This window comes from Mustela nigripes, chromosome 5 (genome assembly GCF_022355385.1).
Source record: "Mustela nigripes isolate SB6536 chromosome 5, MUSNIG.SB6536, whole genome shotgun sequence".
Classification (NCBI taxonomy): Eukaryota; Metazoa; Chordata; class Mammalia; order Carnivora; family Mustelidae; genus Mustela; species Mustela nigripes.
In genome coordinates, this window is record NC_081561.1 from 56,117,777 (window position 1) to 56,138,094 (window position 20,318).

General features: G+C 37.6%; 2 protein-coding genes across 3 annotated transcripts in view; both read left to right on the forward strand.

The window, feature by feature from the left end:
* The window catches only part of PTCHD4 (patched domain containing 4), a 187,077-nt gene extending 167,088 nt beyond the window's left edge, over positions 1-19,989 (forward strand). For both annotated transcript variants that reach the window (XM_059399060.1, XM_059399059.1), the window contains one exon: positions 18,073-19,989. In XM_059399060.1, the coding sequence (XP_059255043.1) occupies positions 18,073-19,706 (1,634 nt within the window). In that variant the 3' untranslated portion in view covers positions 19,707-19,989. The remainder of the gene's footprint in view (positions 1-18,072) is intronic.
* LOC132017265 (myosin regulatory light chain 12B-like) lies at positions 1,902-2,739 on the forward strand. The gene has a single exon (XM_059399058.1). The coding sequence runs from the start codon at positions 1,965-1,967 to the stop codon at positions 2,481-2,483; it is 519 nt and encodes a 172-aa protein (XP_059255041.1). The 5' UTR covers positions 1,902-1,964; the 3' UTR covers positions 2,484-2,739.
* Positions 19,990-20,318: the final 329 nt, after the last annotated feature.

Below are 20,318 nucleotides of genomic sequence, written 5' to 3' on the forward strand. Positions count from 1 at the left end.
ATGTTAATTCCTCAAGAATCAGACTTGTTGTTGTGTTCTTACTGGTTTTGTTGTTCTTATTTTTGTTGTTAAAAATCTCTAATTCCTCAGTGTTTTCACAATAGTTAAGTCAGAAATATGAGCTGAGCTAAGAAAATAACACTTATTCTAACTGTACTGACCTGTTTGTATTATTTGTAAGGCAGCAGTGAGTTATCTCCACTGAGTTTACATGAATTTAGAAATTTAGTTCTAAAAAAAGACAGGAAGATAGGAAGAAAGGAAGAAAAAAAAAAAAAAACAAGGAAAGGAAGGGGGAGCACCTCTGTTGGAAAGGAGGAATAAAAGCACAAATTTCAAAGATGAAACATGAAGATTCCTTCCATAGAGTCTAAAAGGTAGGAAACAATATAATGTTAATAATAATACTGACATTTTATTCTCGTCTAGGAACCTAGCTCTCTGCTCTCACACGGTAAGTATCCTCTATGCTTCTCTTCCCTCCCTGTGCTTGATGCTACGCATCTGCAATGCACACCATCTCTCTCTCCCACCTGACTTCTCTCATGGGAAAACTAAATTGGTTTAAAATCATGTGGGAACATTATAAATACTGTTTGGTGATTAGAATAAATTGGCTCAAATCACATAGGTACTTTCCTACATACTGACTGATGAGGAAATTTAGATATGCTATAATTTATAAACAAAATGAAGGAAGTTAACCTGGCAAGATACAAGAGGTAGGAACAACTTTTGCATTTAAGAAATTGAAAGGGAAGAGAAGGGCACGTTTCCCAAATCATTCAATGAGGCCTGTATTAGCCTGACTCCAAAACCAGATAAATACGTCACAAGGAACAGAAACTACAGAGCAGTATCTCCTATAAATAGAAACACAAAAATTCTCAACAAGATATTAACAAGTCAGATCCAATAATATATAAAAAGGATTGTAGGGGCACCTGGGTGATTCAGTCAGTTAAGCATCTGACTCTTGATTTCAGCTCAGGTCATGATCTCAGGTCTTGAATATTGAGCTCTGCATCAGGCTCTGTGCTGAGTATGGAGTCTTCATGAGATTCTCCCTCTCCTCTTCCTCTACCCTCAGACCACCACTCATGTGTGAACTCTTTTTCTAAAAAAAAAAGTAAACAATGACCAAATGGAATTTATCACCTAAATGCAAAGGATGTTTAACATCTAAAAACCAACTGAGGGATGCCTGGGTGGCTCAGTTGGTTAAGCAGCTGCCTTCAGCTCAGGTCGTGATCCCAGGGTTTTGGGATTGAGTCCCAAATGGGGCTCCTTGCTCAGCAGGGAGCCTGCTTCTCCCTCTGCCTCTGCCTGCCTCTCTGTCTGCCTGTGCTCACTCGCTCTCTCTCCCTCTGTCTTTGACAAATAAATAAATAAAATCTTTAAAAATAAAAATAAAAACCAATTGATGTAAAACATCTTAACAAAATAAAGGTCAAAAACTACATGATCATCTCAATACACACAGAAAAGGCATTGACAAACTCTTTTACCATAAAAACATTCAACAAATTAAGAATAGAAAGAAACTTCCTTAGGATTAAAAAAAAAAAAAAAGCATTTATGAAAAACCCAAAGCTAACAGCATATTTAACGGTGAATACTTTGTCCTTAAGATCAGGAGTAAGACAAGGATGTCTGCCCTCACCACTCCTATTCAACATTGTGCTAAAAATTATAGCCAGAACAATTTGGCAAGAGAATGAAATAAAAGGCATTCATATTGAAAGGATGAAGAAGCAAAACTATCTCTGTTTGGAGATGACATAATCTCATCATAGAGAATTCTAAAGAATCCACCAGAAAATGGTTGGGACTAATAGATGAGTTCAGCGAGATTGTAGGACACAAGATTAATATATAAAAATCAATTCTATTTCGGCCGTCGCACCTCATCTCGTGCAGGGCAGCCCGGGTTCTGGTGTCTGGCGGCGAATTAAACAGCCACCATGTCGAGCAAAAAGGCAAAGACTAAGACCACCAAGAAGCGCCCCCAGCGCGCAACATCCAACGTATTCGCCATGTTTGACCAGTCACAGATTCAGGAGTTCAAAGAGGCCTTCAACATGATTGATCAGAACAGAGATGGTTTCATTGACAAGGAGGATTTGCATGATATGCTTGCTTCTCTAGGGAAGAATCCAACCGATGCATACCTTGAGGCCATGATGAATGAGGCTCCAGGGCCCATAAATTTTACCATGTTCCTCACAATGTTTGGTGAGAAGTTAAATGGCACAGATCCAGAAGATGTCATCAGAAACGCTTTTGCATGCTTTGATGAAGAAGCAACTGGCACCATCCAGGAAGATTACCTGAGAGAGCTGCTGACAACCATGGGAGATCGGTTTACAGACGAGGAGGTGGATGAGCTGTACAGAGAAACACCTATCGACAAAAAGGGAAATTTCAATTATATCGAATTCACGCGCATCCTTAAACATGGAGCAAAAGACAAAGATGATTGAAAGAACTTTAGCTAAAACCTTCCAATTGCTTTGCCTTACTCCATTTTATTTCCTAGACACTTTCCCCCACCCTCATAGAGACCTGTTGCATGCAGCTTAGTTTCACGGCTTGGCCTCTTTTTTTGATGTATTTATTCTAGACCTTTCTGCCACTTAGCACTTGTATAATCAAACTGCAAATGGGGTTGAGGTTGTAAATTGTGCTGAAAAAGAGATTGCGAATAAAAATCAACAAATGTGAAAGCCCAGGAAAATATATCCGGTATTTCTGGTTTTGCTGGATTTTTACATTTTTATATAATAAAAACATTATTTTGAAATAAAAAAAATCAATTATATTTCTATATATTAGCAATAAATAATCCAAAAATGAAATTAAGAAAATAATGCCATTTACAATAACATTAAAAAGAATAAACTCATTAGGAATAAATTTGTCAAAAGTAGTACAAAATTGTACTCTGAAAACTACACAACACTGTTGAAAACAAGCTTTGAAAGACCTAAGTAAATAGAAAGAGATTCCATGTTCATAGATAAGAAGAATGTCTATAATGTCTATAATGTTGCAGTAAGGAAGACACAGGGGGGTTGGTATGAGGTTAGACAAATTGATCAGTGGAATAGAATTGAGACTTTAGAAATAATTCTTAATGTTTATGGTGGGTTGACTTTTAACAGAACTGCTCAGATAATTCAGTGGGCAAGAACAGTTTTTTCAATCAGTGATACCAGGACACTTGGATATCCACATGAAAAAAAGAGAAGGTGGACTTCTTCCTTACACCATAAGTAAAACTTAACGCAGATAGATCATAGACATAGATGAAAGAGTTAAAACTGTAAATCTCTTCAAAGAAAACATAGGAATTACTTCTGATGGCCTTGAAGCAAAGTCTTCTCAGAAATGACACCAAAAGCAACAAAAAGAAAAGATAAATTGGACTTTCCCCAAATTAAAAACTTCTGTGTTTCAAAAGATACCATGAAGAAAGTGAAAAGAAAACCAACAGAGTGGGAGAAAATATTTGCAAATCACATATCTGGTCTGACTTATATTCGGAATATGGAAAGAAGTATTATAACTTAGGAGTGCCTGGGTGACTCAGTCAGTTAAGTGTCTGCAGTTCAGCTCAGGTCATGATCTCAGGGTCCTGGGATGGAGCCCCATGTCAAGCTTCCTGCTCAGTGGGGAGTCTGCTTCTCCCTCTCCCTCTGCCACTCCGACTGTTTATACTCTATCTTTCTCAAATAAATAAATATAATCTTGGAGGCATAAAGATCTATAACGTAATAATAATAATAACATAATAATAAAAAGAGAAATAACCCAGTTAAAACTTGAGCAAAAGATTGGGATATTTATCCCAAGAAGATAAACAAATGGCCAAAAAGCTTGAAAGATGCTCAACCTCATTAGTCCTTAGAGAAGTGCAAACCAAAACCACAATGAGCACATCATATCTGTTAGGATGGCTAAATTAAAATGTTGGACAATAACAAATAACAAAATAACAAATGTTGCTGAGGTTGTAAAGGATCAGAACTATTCATATATTGCTGGTGGAAATATAAAATTATACATTTCTTTTGGAAAACAGTGTGATGATTCCTGAAAATGCTAAATGTAGAGTTATCATATGACCCACAAATTCTACTTATAGGTGCACAACCAAGAGAAATGAAAACAAATGTCCACACAAAACTTGTAAACAAATGTTCACAGTAATATTACTCATAATTGCCAAGAAACAGAAACAACCCAAATGTCCATCAGCTGATGCATAGATAAATAAATGTGGGATGGCCATACAGTGCGATAATATTTGGCCATAAAAAGAAACAAAGGACTGACACATACTACAATATAAACGAACCTTGAAAACATTATGGTAAATGAAAGAAGCCAGTTGCAAAAGACTACATCATCTCATTTACATGAAAAAGACAAACCTATGGAGAAAGAAAGTGGATTAGTGGTTGCCTAGGACTGGGAGGTTAGGGGATAGAGATGGAGAGTGAGGAGTGACTACTAATGAGTATGGGGTTTCTTTTGGGGTGATGAAACTTCTCAAATTGATTGTGGTGGTGGTGGCTCCACTCTTTAATACACCAAGAAATCATTAAGTTGCATACATTAAATGGGTGAATTGTAAGTCATTAATCTCAATAAGGTTGTTTGAAACAAAAGGAAGGGTTTACCTTCCATTTCTTTTTTTTTTTTTTCTAATTTGCAAAGCTCATTAGGACAACGTGCAATGTTATTTCAGCAAATGTTTGATCCCCAGACTCATTCTCTAAACCCAGTAAGATGAATTTGAAGTCAGAAATCTTTAGTAGTGGGGCTCCTGGGTGGCTCAGTGGGTTAAAGCCTCTGCCTTCAGCTCAGGTCATGGTCCCAGGGTCCTAGGATCGAGCCCCACTTCGGGCTCTCTGCTCAGCAGGGAACCCGCTTCCTCCTCTCTCTCTCTCTGCCTACCTGTGATCACTATCTGTCAAATAAATAAATAAAATCTTAAAAAAAAAAAAGAAATCTTTAGTAGCTGTACACTATTATGCCTATGTTACATTTTAGGAGCATGATGAATTATTGCTGTTTCCACAACCATTTCACAAATACCAACCCATTTGATGGCAGTCAGGAAAAATAATTCATTATATTTGTCGAAAATATTTCCTAAGCATCTATAATGGTACACGTAAAGTACAGTGAGAGCTCAGTGCTTAGAAGCCAAGTGATGTCTGATATTGCTTCAGAAGTTGGCAAAATATGTAAATTCATAAGAACAATGGAAGAACAACAAAAAGTATTTAACTATATGCATTACATGGTAGAAATTCTTCTGAGAATCCCAGGATTTGTATCATATATAGTATCATATAATCGGCTATAAAGGGGAGAGGCCCTCCTAGATCGTAGCTAACATTTTGCTTTAATATTTATTCTCTTATCTCTTGTAGAAGCAAATACTCTTCCACTTATGGATACTTCTATTCTTCTCCCTGAAAAATAAAACGTCTAAGAGTAAATCCTTCTATTTATTCATGCAAACATTTTATTGGATTTTTCTCCAGGAAGAAGAGTGACCTCTTTGGAGAAATGGGAAAATCTGACATTCAATGGCCCCAAGAGCAGTAGGGACCTAACCTAAAAAGCAAACTTGTTTCTCTTTTCCCTCCTTCTCTTCTTTTCTTCCCTCCTTCCCTTGTTCTTATCCCCTCTTTATTTTCCTGCAGTAACATGCCCTCCCTCTTCTTGAAAGGATGGATGTCTTCCTGAAGTGATTTTGCTTTTAACTGGAAGGACATCTACTTTGGGTTGAAAGGTAGAAGCCTCTGGTATACTCTCATTCAGTTTTATATAAGTGAGCTGATGAATTTGTTGCTGCTTCCCTCTGGTCTTTGTGTTTCCCCTTTTTAAAATAATCCTTGAAAAGAAATGTGAGTGGTAGCATGTGCACATTAAACTGACCTTGAATCTCCAGTACTACTGTTAGAAGTTCTTTTGCTAATCCCATGCTTCCATTTTTATTCAATGAGGAAAATTCCTTAGACAACATTATATATTTCACAGTTTTGCCTAATTACTGCATAGGGGAAATAATTGGAAAGCACAGGGGCAGGTCAAATTATGGGAATGGCACTCTTTACAGATATTTAAAAATTAATTTTAATTTAAGAATTATTTTTAAAATTAATATTAGCCAAAAAAGATTCTGTAAATTACCTAAAATTTTAGATACAGGGTTATGATGGTTTAAAATGCAATTTAGAAATACCAAAAGCTGTTTTGGAAGTTTCAAATAATAACAAATAAAAAAGAAAACTGTAGGAATGCCTAGGCAGCTCAATTGGTTAAGCAGCTGCCTTTGGCTTGAGTCATGATCCCTGGGTCCTGGCATCGAGTCCCACACTGGGCTCCTTGCTCACCGGGAGTCTACTTCTCTCTCTGTCTGCCCCTCCCCCTGCTTGTGCTCTCTCTCTCTGACAAATAAATAAATTAAAATCTTCAAAGAAAAAAAAAGAAAGAACAAAAACTGTAGCTTTGATATGAGTATTTATGATATGCCTACTCTATAACTATATATTCTTTCACTGATCATTTCATAGGTAATGTGTGGAAATCAGTCATCTCAATCAATCAGTCCTCCTCCTTGCTGGGTTCTGTGCAGTGGAGAATATATACCCAAGGAGCTAAATAAAAGCCATATATATTTGCATCCTTATTCATGGAGGGACAGTATTTCCCAAAGTTCCTCGTAAAGCTGGAATGGAGACCATATATGGTACCAGAGACTAATGTGGGGAGCTCTACCTAAAAAATCCTAAATCCAGGTTTTCCCTCTCCTTAACTATAGGAAGAGTTAGGTCTTCAAGGCATCAGGCTTAAGATTTCCTTAGCAGCCAATTGCATGGAAGACTGATTTTCCTCACAAATCCAGTTGCCGTCAGAAGAGATCACTCTGGAGACCAACAATAAGAGATGAATAACATGTTTCCCTTTTAGAACAAAAGAGCCAAAAATGTTTCTGCATGGAATGAGAAATCTGAGGGCAAGCGCTGACCCTCCTTACTCGTCATTAATATAAATAGTGCAGGATAAAGGGGGTTCAGCTTATTTCTTGTTTTAGAGGAATAGCAGCCAACTTATGATACATTGCTCTCAGGCTCCAACCACCAAATCAGCTATTCCTAGTACTTGGAAGAGTGTTTAAAGAGGAAGAAAAAGAAATGGAAGTATACTCATCACCACTATCTGAATGACAGTAGATGAAAGCCGCCTATTCATGGAAAATGAGAAGTAGGAAATGAGAAAGCTGAGGGCAAATCCTGACTCTTACTCACTCATTAATACAAGTAGACTCTCTAGTACTATCCACATGAGAATGGATGGAAGCCAACTCTTCTTGGAAAAATGAGAAGTAAGTAATTCCCTCCACAACATACTAGAACACCACAAATCTTGGAAGCTCAGAGGTACCCATTCACTCTTCAGTTTTATAATAACTATTTACTAAGTGCCAGGTATTGCCTTAGGAAATGATTATATAATAATCAAAGCAGGATACACTCACTACTCTCAAGATCACAGTCTACTCACATTAAGATGAGAGACTAAAGATTTTGGATTCTGGTCCTGACCACCAAAAGAATTCTATAAATCTATGTGTCATGGATTCTTCTGAGACTCCATTTCTTCATTATTAAATGAGGGTGAAAAATTAATATGCATGCCTCTAGAGCAGCGCATGAGATCCATATACAGTGATATTCTTCAGGATCCCCTTTGTGCACATCTGTTCATTAGTGACCTTTCCTCTGTACCCTGCCTACTTTGTCAACACACATCTGTTTTAGGAAACAACATGACAAACTCATTCAGCAAAAGAATGAAGAACCACTAAGTTTGCAAGATGAATCTTCCCAGAAGTATTTCTGTTTGCATGGAAGACTAACTCCTCAAGTTAAATACTGAAATAATTTCCAGTTGTAGATTTTCATATAGTTTAGCTTTCTTCTCCTAGTATAAATCTAAAGTATCAGGCAACTCCACTGACAAATCAGGCCTGCCATGTTGCATGGAAAGCCAGTATGGGATCTATGTCTTTTTTGTTTCTCTTTTGTTTTTACATGCATTAGTTTATTCACAGTCTTTGTAAACCTTCTCAAGAAGCATTCTGAGGATATGCTGCCTCATAAGACAAAAATAGATCTTACTTTTGAGTACCTTCATAGTTGGTGAAAACAGGCTTTGTGCAGTCCTGACTTGACCACATCTGTTACAAAAATCACCCCCACCATCAACTTACTAGAATGTCCTCAACCACTGCAGTGCAGAAGATGGAATGAGTGTCACAATTAACAACATGTAAATTCCACCCATCTGCTGTGTTCCCCAACTGTAATTAAGAAATAATCACTGGACTTTTCATCTGTCAGTCCCTATAATGCCTCAACCTGCCTTTGAGCTTTGCAAGTTTAGCTAGAAAAATTTTTAACAACATAAAACTCAAAAAATATTCTCTTAGTACTCACTGCATCTATGACACTGCTAGGTACCGAGGGACAAACAAACAACAATGAAGTCATGATCATTGATGTCAAGGAGCTTTTACTGCTGTAGAGTACCTCAGATTGAATCCTGTGCAGATGTCGTCAGAGAAACAGTCAAAGTAATGAGGTGATTGGCCTGGAGAAGACTGAAGGTATCATGCTATTGTTTTCAATATTTGAAGTAAGGGTATGTGGCAGAATAACTGGCACATATTCCAAAGAAGACAATTAGGAGCAGATTTTGGAAATTTCAGGGTGACTAATTTCAACTCTAAACATGGAAGAACTTTCCAAATGTCAGAAAGTATCTGGGCAGGACATTCACTTGTTGGGCTTGTAGAAAGAGTATACACATCAGGGGAAAAGCTGAGTGTGATCTCATGTAGCATGTGATAGGTAGGTCCTTCATTAATATCTCCTGACTAGTTGGTCAATTTCTTTGAGACATGTGTTCTTTTATTAAAGATTCCCATACCAGTGTTAATAGAACTACCGCTTGAGGAATTTCAGAATGTGTAAAAGAGAGAATAAATTTTACAACCTGCTGACATTCTGTCAGCAGCTCTTTATTTAATATCTCTGGGCCCTGAATTGTTGTCAGTTAATTAGAAGTGAAAGTATTCTGGGAAAAAAAAATAATGTGGACCTGTTTTTCTTAATTTTTATAATTGCTAAAATAGCTCTTAAGTTTTCATGTATCTCCAAATGCCAGAAACTTCCCTGAACTTTCTATTGGTCACAGGACCAAAAATCATTCTTCCCTAGAGTCCAGTTAGCTGTTTCATATCATAGCAAACAGGGAGGGATTTCATTTGGTTTTTTTGTTTCTTGATGAATCTTTGCCTAATGAAAATGGGCAGGACAAAGTCCGTAGGGATTATGATGATGGAAAGGAATACGATTTATCACAAGAAGTCAGTAAGAGTTTCCTACAATTTCCTATCACTGACGCTGAGTTTAGTGGCCTGGCATGTCATGATTCATTGTCATTTCTATTGATAATCTCAAGAATGAAACAGAGCCAGGTACTGTAGTATACTACAAACACATAGCCTAAGCCCCAAATGAATGTGCACTCATACATAAAAAGTAATGGCTAACATTTACCAAGTGTTTAATATGTGCCAGGGACGATGGCAAACATTTTATGTGGTCTATCTCATTTATTATTCTCAGCAATACTGCCAGGAAGGTGCTTGCATTCGCTGTTCTGCATGTGAGGAAAACAACATGGGCAGTATCCATGAAGGGATCCAGTTAGGGAGGAATACAGCTGATGTTGAGCCTGGGCATGAACACAGGAGCCTATACTCAGGGCCCACTGTGCCAGGTTACTACCCCTACTACCAACTATCCTCTCTCCCATGCCTTTGTGAATTAACACCGAACAAGAAAATGTTATGATAGGTATCAGAAAATATATAGCTCTTGTTTATAAATGTATGCTATGATAAAGCCGAGCTAAGCTGTGGACCACTAAATGTGAATAAAGTCCTGGAAAATATGGTGAGAACCAGGTCTTCTCAACTGAAGGCTGTATTCATCAGGGATACATTCAAATAACACCAGTTCTGTACTTCAAGGACCTTCTGGAAATGGTCTCCTTGTCCCTCTGGACTGATGAAACTTAGTCGTCTGCCTAGCAGTTCCCTTGTTCTCCTGGAAGGGACTATGGTTTCTTCTGTGAGTCACAGAAACAAACAGTGCCTGGAAAGCTTCCTTTCAACTTCCTTCCTGCTAAAAGAGAGCAACTCTATTAGCTTATTCTGAACAAGCACACTCACATAAGGAAAGTCACAATTAGCTGAATCCAGTTAACTAAAATCTTTATTAATCAGCATTTTTCCATAATTAACTTCCAAGGACCAAAAAAAAAAAAAAAAGACAAATTTCAAAATAATAATCAGAGAGAACACTTTTCTCTGGGCCTGGTAAACATTCATCCAAACTCCCACACTTCTACAACTATGTAATACTATTCGAGAATAGCTAACATTTGTGGGAGCACTCATTGTGTGCCAGGTATTTGTATTAAGGGATCCATGTATCTGTTTTTCCTTTAACATAGCAATCCCTTGAAGCAAATACTGTTATTCTCTGTTTTACAGTTTGCTAAATCCAGCCATAGAGTTCCTTTGCTCAAGGTCATACACTTAATTGATGGTGACGAGGAAGTATAAACCCTCAGAATGCAACACCTAACCAGTATGGCATATTGACTCCTGATTATCTGTGCATAATGTAATAATGACTCTGAAGAATATCATTCAATAAATAGTAATAGCTCATTCACTGAGTGCGTCCTGTATGCCAGGCACTGCTGTAGGCTCATTGTAATTATTATCTCATTTAACCTACACTATACCCCTTAAAATAGGTCCCATTTTTATTCCTGTTTTCTGGACTAAGAAAGTGAGGCATATAGTGGTTCAAATAATTAATTCTTGCCAAATCACACATCACAAAGTTATAGAGCCAGAACTGAAACCAAAATGTGTTACTCTGGAGTACATCCTTTTAATTGTTACACATTTTGCCTTTTCTTTCTCCCTTTCTTTCTTCCTTTCTTCCTTCCGGACAGGACACAGAAAGGAAATACAAGTCTAATGCAATTTTAGAAAGATCTCCAGTAAAGTTAATCAACCAATAAAAGTTGAATCAAAAAGGAAGTTCTGGTTGATTAATTTAATGACTATTCAAATGATCCAATTCCTGAGCTTTCTGGTTAATTGAGTTTCCACTGGCTTTAGGCCATTTTTCTCAGAGAAAAATTCCAGCCCATATGATGTTTTTATTTCATCTTCACTGGTAAAAAAAAAAGGGGGGGGGTTAGCAAAACACTCAAGGATGCTCCCATAAAACTTTGCCTTTGAGGCATTATCAAGCATTCATGCTACAACTTTGAAGATTTCTTTTGAACAATATTTATTAGGAAACTAAAACTATGCATAATTTAAGTTTGCTAAGTAAGATTACTTCCATTTCAAACATTTTTCCCAGTGATTGAACCAGACATTTTTAAAGCATTGTCCAGATTTCAGTGTTGCAAAAATCCTAATTTTTCACTAATTTTACTCTTTATAGGATAGAAGATCCCATAAAGCTGTTAGTAATAATCATTACAAGAACATTTAAAAATACCTTTAAGACTAGACACAGATCATGACCAATTCAATTGCACAAACATTTACTGAGCACCGATATGTGTCAAATAATTGAAATACAAAAATGGAAATGACAGTGCCTACCCTAGACATTGAGGACCTTTCAGACTTACATAAAAAACAGGCACACCAATGGGTAATTTTAGGTGGGTGTAGTAGCAAGTGCTACCATATGTGCTGGAACGCAGAGAAGCTTCTAAACAGCTGAGTTAGGGATGAAGAGAGCAAGTGGAAGGTATTAGAGATGAGATCATATTTGAGTAGTATCTTTTAAAATAGAAGTAGGAACAGCCAACTAAACAGAAGGAACAATGGATAAGGATCCCATATAATGCTGAACACGTGAATGGTAACTCAAAATGTTGATTCAATATCTGGATTTTGTTGTTTCTGGTAGTGGCGGTGGTATTAGCTGATTTACTGGTTCAGTTGGTTGGATTTTATTATTTTTTTTCATTCTTCATTCATTTGATTGGTATGGAAAAACCATGTAACCTAAGAACTCAATAGAAAAAATACTTTCTTCCACCTGAGCTCAAGGACGATTTCCAAAAACACAATTACTGAAAGCATAGCTAATCAAAGCAGAAATAAATGCTCAGAGAAAGGAAAAAGATTTCTCTGGAGCAGGTCACAAGAAGGAACATTATTTTTTACCTTTTTTTCTTACGCCACTGAAAGGGGAGATGTCAAGCTCTCATGACCTGCAGAAAGCTTGACATATTCAAGTATAAAGGGAGGACCATTAGTACATCTTCTCAAAGCAAATGAAGAGAATTCTAATTCAGCTGATTAGAAAGAATTAGAAGCCCACAGATGGTGCTTATTAGAGCAATATATCAAGAGAAGCCCAGTAGGGAGTACTAATTGAATCAGTTGCAATTAGGTTTGATTGGATTTAATCCTTGTTATAACTATTTTCTTTGGAATTCTGGGTTTGGGAGAGATTGGTTTTGGGCTTAAAATGGCAACTGTAAAATTTATATTCAATTCAAGATGAACAGCATTGCTTTGAAGGAAGTCACTCCAGGTCTAGCCATGTCGCCAGAATTTTCCTACAGCTCCATAGGTGCAACCAGAGTGTGAAGTTCACACTGGGATGCACAACTTTAAAGAAATGTTGTTAAGTGTGGGAGGGAATCTGTTGTCAGAGATCTATCTTACTTTAGAAGTCCTCTTTAGTTGTTGTAAAGGGATTGCTTCAGGCTCAAATGGAATTGTAACCAACTCTGAATATTATTTGGCTCATTTAGGACTGGAGTCAGTTTTGTTTGATAACAAAAGTACATGTTTTTAAATTTTAACTATTCATGATTTTCCCTCGGGCTGAACTGCAATGCCATGACCAAAAGAAGAATCCATATAATCTTCATTTTTTTCATATTTATCCATTGTAAATAGCAGAACTTGTTAAATTATTGTTAAATAGAGTATATTAGCCAGATGTCACATAAGTTTTGTTTGTTATTAAACAATGCTTCCATTTGCTTTCATTTGGAAAGAGGTCTGCAACAATATCCCTGAAGCCTTTTGGAACATTCAGTACACACACATACACACACTAATCTTCTAATTCAATTCATTTCCCACCTTGGATTTCTCTCCCAGTTCCAACTATGTCCAAAACATTTTTACTCCTAAGAGTGCTCTCCCTATTCCTTCGTGAAATTTGCCAAGAGAAAGTTTATCCAGTAATGTCCCAGTTGAGCCACTTACTGTGGCATTCTAATATAGTTTGCAAATATATACTAATACAATGGAAGGAAACCATGATCAAAGTTTGGCAGCCATCTTCTAGAAAATTAAATGCATATTTCCAACAATGCCTTAACCTCCTAAACCAAACAAGCTAATCTCTACTCAGAGAAAAATCAATGATAAATATGAAAGCCACAACTACCTCCTCTTAATTTATAGCTAAATTGGTGTCTTAATTCAGGTTATCCCATCAGTCTAGACTGCATCATTTCCTGCCTATCAGAAACTTGTAGTGCTTTCCCTAATCCTTCGGAAAGAAACAGGTGTCTTTTCACAGTTTGTACCATTCATCTCTTACTTGGAAAGAACACTATGATTCTTTAATGTCAGTTAACTGCTGACATATATGTCTCTCCCCAGTCAGCAGCTTAAACAGAGTGGTTCATAAGACAAACTGATGCCTTAGGTAAGGATTAAGAATTTTGGTAGGAATGAGACAGAAGCAAAGAACAATCAGGACTAAGGTATCAGGAGAAAATATATTGGAATTGGTTCAGGTCGTTGTTCAGTAGGGCAAGTCACACTCATACGTGTTCTATCATCATCATCTGAGATGGTGGATCACTTTCTTTTGGGTGAATACCAATGTCTTGATTTCAGGTGCCTTTTCTGAATTGGAATAGGACCCTCGGTAATGGTGGAAAAAGAGTGCATATACTCTTCCAAAAAGGTATGGTAGAACATTAGGGCTTTTTTCAAGTGGGCAGATATTTTTAAAAAATGGTATCAGCTTCAGAGTGGAAGCCAAAGTAAAAAGGAAGAAACCAAGAAAGAAAATACCACAGAGGTTTGAAAGTAGGTTCTCCATGGTGGTTGGGAGCCAACTGAAAAGCAACAAGAGAAATTCCAAATTCTAATTTCTCCTGCTCTGTTTCATGAAATAGTTAAATAGTTACAAATCTGGATGAATGGATGGATGGATGGATGGATAAGTTTAATACATACATACAAAACTGGAAGAAATACACGAAATTATTAACAGCAATTATCTGTGTTGTAGGACTATGAAACAATTTTTCACCATTATTTTTTCCATCTTTCCCAAATTTTTAATGGAAATGTGTCCTGTTTTTATAATCTGAAAAAGGTAATTAAAATTTGTATGTGTGTGTGTATGTGTGTGTGTGCACGCTTTTTTCTTTTGACTACCAGTAATTCTCAACTGGGGGCAATTTACCCCCAGTCAGCATTAGGCAATGTCTGGAGACATATTTCGTAGTCAGAACTGTGAAGTGTGCTACTAGCATCTAGTTAGTAGAAGAAAGGAACCCTTATGAACACCCTATGGGACTGCTTCTAAAATTCATATGTATTAGAAGCTTTAATCTCTGTCCCAGAATTACCCAAGTAAAAATGGCCTTCTGGCCTGACAGATGTTGGAAAATATTGTGTTTCTTTCTTATCTTTATGTTTTATATGTTCACTAGTATAGGTCTTTGTAACAAATCAAAATACATATTGGATTGAATTGAATTAAAAGTATATAGCTCTACTGGAAACATAAAGATGCACAATACATTTTAGGAAGAGTAGTTAAAAGATACATTTTTTTCAACCCATCTAGAATCAAGAATTAAATGAATTCAAGAAGTTAGTGGGCATCTTCTGGGCATCTAGCCTTTGCCAGATGTTCTGCAGAGTATAAGAGTAACATAAAATGTATTCCCTGACCTTGAAGAATTTGCACTCTAACCAAAGAAATAGAACATATCCCAAGAAAACCATTTGTTCCAGAGCAAAACAGCACATGGTTGCATGCCAAAATGAGTAACTAATTAGTGCAGTAAGACCTTAAGGAACAGAAAAAAATCAATATGTCTGGAATTGTCAGAGATGGTTTTCCGGCAAATTAGAGAATTGAACTGATATCTTACCAGACGGATGGACAGAATTTCCTTGTGACCAGCAATGAGGAGAAGGTATTGTAAGGCAGAGAAAAATAGCATGAATAAAACTAAGAAGATAAGACTGATCATGAGCAGGTTCACGGAAAGAGGAAAGACCACCCTGGATTCAGGGTGCAGATGATAGATCTGAACTGCTAGGAAACAGCTAGATTATGGGGAGAATCAAATGAGTGAGTATCAGCAGGAATGGCCTGTAAAATATCTAAATCTATAAATGGGATAAAATATGCCTTCTCCAAAGTTTGGAAATTATGTGTTCAGTCTTCATCACACTTAGAGTGGTTATTTAACCTAATACGGTTTAGCATCATCTTCCCACACATACAGACCTTTATACTATATAAAGCAACAATCTGGCCTACATAGTGCACCTACTATTCCATAAAAGAGTGACCATTAGCAAAGGAAAGCCAAATTTAGCTGCAGCCCCATGTAGCATTTTCGCTCCTTATGACTACAAAGATAGCAAGAGTCCTCATTTCAGAAGAGAAGAGCTCTAATTAAAGAATTATTTTAATTACTTCAGCTAATATCCTAATAGTATGTTTTTGCCAAGGGTGTGAAAGAACAAGTATTCTGTTTGGTCAAGGAGTCCTGCAGAAGATAAAAATGAAGAATTAATGATGTGTAAGAATCATCAGACTTAAAAAAAGTGTTAGACTTAACTCAGTGCCGATATATGCTGAGCTAGTAATTAAATGCAAGGAATAATAGATCATTGCCTCCAAAAAACCACACACACACAAAAAAAAACCCAAAAAGCTTACCATATACATAAATGCAATTTGACTAACCTTTTCTACTTGTTAGGATAAACTTATCTTTTCTGACTGGGGACTCAGAAAAGAGAACTTTGGAAGTTCAATAGGCTTTATATTTAGGATAAGAAGAACTCCAATGCAGTAACAATTAATAATTAATAAGAATTCCCAAGATAGGTGAACCCATGTAACTTTGAAATAAAATATTAGCATTAAATATATTTAAGCCTGTAAATACTATAGTCAAGTTAACTATAAAGCAAGAATTCTTAGATCCTCATTAAGATAAAAAGTTTTCTGTAATAATAACTGACCTACAAAACTTTGTTGGTTAGGAATAGGTTCAGCTGTATATAATAACCTTACTTACAGTGACTTAGACAAATGGAGATTTGGCTCTCTTTAAAGAGACTTAGAGAAGATGGCAGACTGAGGCTGTTATTGGTGGCTCTGTGATGCCATTTAGGGCAAAGTTCCTTCTGGTTTTCTAATAAGCATCTTTAAGTGACTATCAGTTACACTTCCCAGAAATATGTCACATGAGCCACCTCTACTTAAAAGGTAGGATGGGAAATAGTTTTTAATTGTGCCCGATGCAGTCCGCCCCCCCCCAAAAAAAAAAGTAACAGAGAAGAGGGGAAATTATAGAGACCAATTAGCAACTCTATCAACACAAAATCAGTGATTATAGTAGGACCCCAGCCATTATCATATGTTTGTTAAAGCATTGCTAAGTGAATTCCTCCAATATCTAGGTACTGCACAAAGTCCATTTTCCAAGTTTTCTTGTGCCTTTAAGCTACATTGTGTCTAATGGATCTCTTGGAGAAGAGCCCAAACACAGCTTGCATCCATTCATAGAAAATGTTTGTGTGTAGTATTGCTTTGCCTACAAGGGCAAGAGTGATGTATGAAGATCTTCACTCAGTCAGAAAGTTACCAATTGATACATTGTAAACAGTAATTGACAGAGCTACATCAGAGAAGTGAAAAAGGGAAATTAAAGGTATGGCCTAATACCTTTATTTTCCTAGCTGCTTTCTGCTTTTGTTGATAAGGAAGCAAGCAGTAGTATCTTAAGAGCTGTTAAGTTCCTGTGGTGGGGGAAACATTCAGTATCTAACTGTTTCTGGTACATAGCAGGTGCTCAAGTGATATTTGTTGAATGAAGCTTTTGCTTATTTACCCTTACTAAAGAGTGCACAGAAGTTGATTAAAAAGAACCATTCCCCATCCACTTTAATGAAGCAAATGTTAGTCAGCATCCATACTGTGTGAATAAAAGCTCTGTGAGGAGCCCAAAGGAAATGCTTGCTGTGATCTCTCACCCTGAAGGTTTTGCCCTGTCTTTTACGTGACCTGGCAAAGTTTTTCAACTCGCATCTAATGTTAATTAATCAAATCTACAGGAACAGGATTCTAGGCCATTTGGCCATCAAGTGGATTATTAACATCGTAAAGTCAATGTAAAGTGATTTTTAAGTGTTTAAAATCATCTTATGATTTCCTACATCAGCATGTAAGTCAGCTTGAAATGGAGGTTCGGGACTATTGGTCAATGCTTCAGTTGATCAAGCAGTCGGTTGGTGTGGAAGGGCATTTGAGGCTGCGTGAATAATAACCCCTGCCATTCACAACGTATGACCCATTAAGGGAGACAATATGTGTGCAGGGGAAGAAAAAAAAAATCACATAATGTCAATTGTATTTATGACTTGTCGAATTAATAAGACAGACAACACGGGTTTGGTTTTACCCAGAATACCAATTAATTTGGACCTTGTTAAAGTGGACACATGGACAAAATATATCTCATGGTGTAACTCAAATTTTGAGACCCCGATAGGAGGATCGTAGCATTTTGCAGCTTGGAGTATAAAGCACTGCTTAGCATAGATAATAGATAATAAAACAATTATTCTCTTTCTTTTTTAAAAAAAACTAGGTCATGGAACTAAAGGAGTATTTGAGCTTCTGTCTGGATGGCGGAGAACAAGAGAGACTTTGCCCTTCAAAGACAGGGTGGCAGATGCCTATTCCGATGTGATGGTCACCTACACCATGACCAGCTCCTTGTACTTCATTACCTTTGGCATGGGTGCCAGCCCATTCACAAACATAGAGGCTGTGAAGGTCTTCTGTCAGAACATGTGTGTCTCCATTCTGTTGAACTACTTCTACATTTTCTCATTCTTTGGCTCCTGTCTGGTCTTCGCGGGCCAACTCGAGCAAAACCGCTACCACAGCATCTTTTGCTGTAAGATCCCCTCTGCAGAATACCTGGACCGCAAACCTGTGTGGTTCCAGACAGTGATGAGTGATGGGCATCAACAGACATCCCATCATGAGACGAACCCCTACCAGCACCATTTCATTCAACACTTCCTCCGTGAGCATTACAATGAATGGATTACCAATATCTACGTGAAGCCATTCGTCGTCATCCTCTATCTCATCTATGCCTCCTTCTCCTTCATGGGGTGCTTGCAGATCAGTGACAAAGCCAACATCATCCATCTGCTAGCCAGTGACTCCCCAAGTGTTTCCTACGCCATGGTTCAGCAAAAATACTTCAGCAACTACAGCCCAGTGATAGGGTTCTACATCTACGAGCCCCTGGAGTACTGGAACAGCAGCGTCCAAGAGGATATACGGAGACTCTGTAGCGGGTTCACGGCCGTGTCCTGGGTGGAGCAATATTACCAGTTCCTGAAAGTTAGTAACATCAGTGCCAATAACAAGAGTGACTTTATCAGTGTCCTACAAAGCTCATTTTTAAAAAAGCCAGAATTCCAGCATTTTCGGAACGATATCATCTTCTCCAAGGCAGGGGATGAAAACAACATTATTGCTTCCCGCTTGTATCTGGTGGCCAGGACTAGCAGAGACAAGCAGAAGGAAGTCATAGAAGTGTTGGAAAAGTTGAGGCCCCTGTCCCTATCAAAGAGCATCCGATTCATTGTGTTCAACCCCTCCTTCGTGTTCATGGATCATTACGGCTTATCTGTCACGGTACCTGTTCTGATTGCAGGCGTTGGTGTTCTCCTGGTGTTAATCCTGACTTTTTTCCTAGTGATCCACCCTCTGGGAAACTTCTGGCTGATTCTCAGTGTCACCTCAATTGAGCTGGGCGTTCTGGGCTTAATGACATTATGGAACGTCGACATGGATTGCATTTCTATCTTGTGCCTTATCTACACTTTAAATTTTGCCATTGACCACTGTGCACCACTGCTTTACACATTTGTATTAGCAACTGAGCACACCCGAACACAATGTATAAAAAGCTCCCTACAAGAGCATGGGACAGCCATTTTGCAAAATGTTACTTCTTTTCTTATTGGGTTGGTCCCCCTCCTGTTTGTGCCTTCGAACCTGACCTTCACACTGTTCAAATGCTTGCTGCTCACTGGGGGTTGCACACTTCTGCACTGTTTTGTTATCTTACCTGTGTTCCTAACCTTTTTCCCCCCTTCCAAAAAGCACCACAAGAAAAAGAAACGCGCCAAACGAAAGGAGAGAGAGGAAATTGAATGCATAGAGATTCAAGAGAACCCTGATCATGTCACCACAGTCTGAAGGGGGTAGACAAATGGATTATTTTTCTTTTCCAGTATTGCACCACGATGCAGGGAGAGTAAAGCTCAGATCTCAGCTGCTTGGGCTGGCCAGGGGTAACAAGGAAAGTCAGATCAAGAGTGAATTGTCATGACACATCAAGGTGTCCGCTTCTTGGGGGGAAGAGAGAATCAAAGAAGAGGGAAATGTTCTTTGCAACCTTGTTCTCCACTAAAGATAAGTTTGTGGATGTGATCTTAGAGCTCTTCCAAGGAATGGACGAATCAATGGAGTATTAGACGACCAAAAGGTCTAAACGCTTTCAAAAACAAAATGCTTAAGAAAGAGAGAGAGAAAAGGAAAGGGAACCTCTACATAGGAAAAATGACAGGAAATGTCAAAATTGCCATGGCACTTTTCTTATTTCTGTTTTGAACAGGTTGGTCAAAGGAAACCTATGCACTTGGGAAGTACATATTTAATCCCGTCTAAACCAAAGGACTTCCCAATCCATTTTATGTGTACATATATATGTATATATGCCATATATACATATATTTAGATTTGTCTTTAGTGTACATTGATGTTTGTGTGGAAGAAGGTGTCCATTTGCTGATGGGCTGGGCTTTCTCT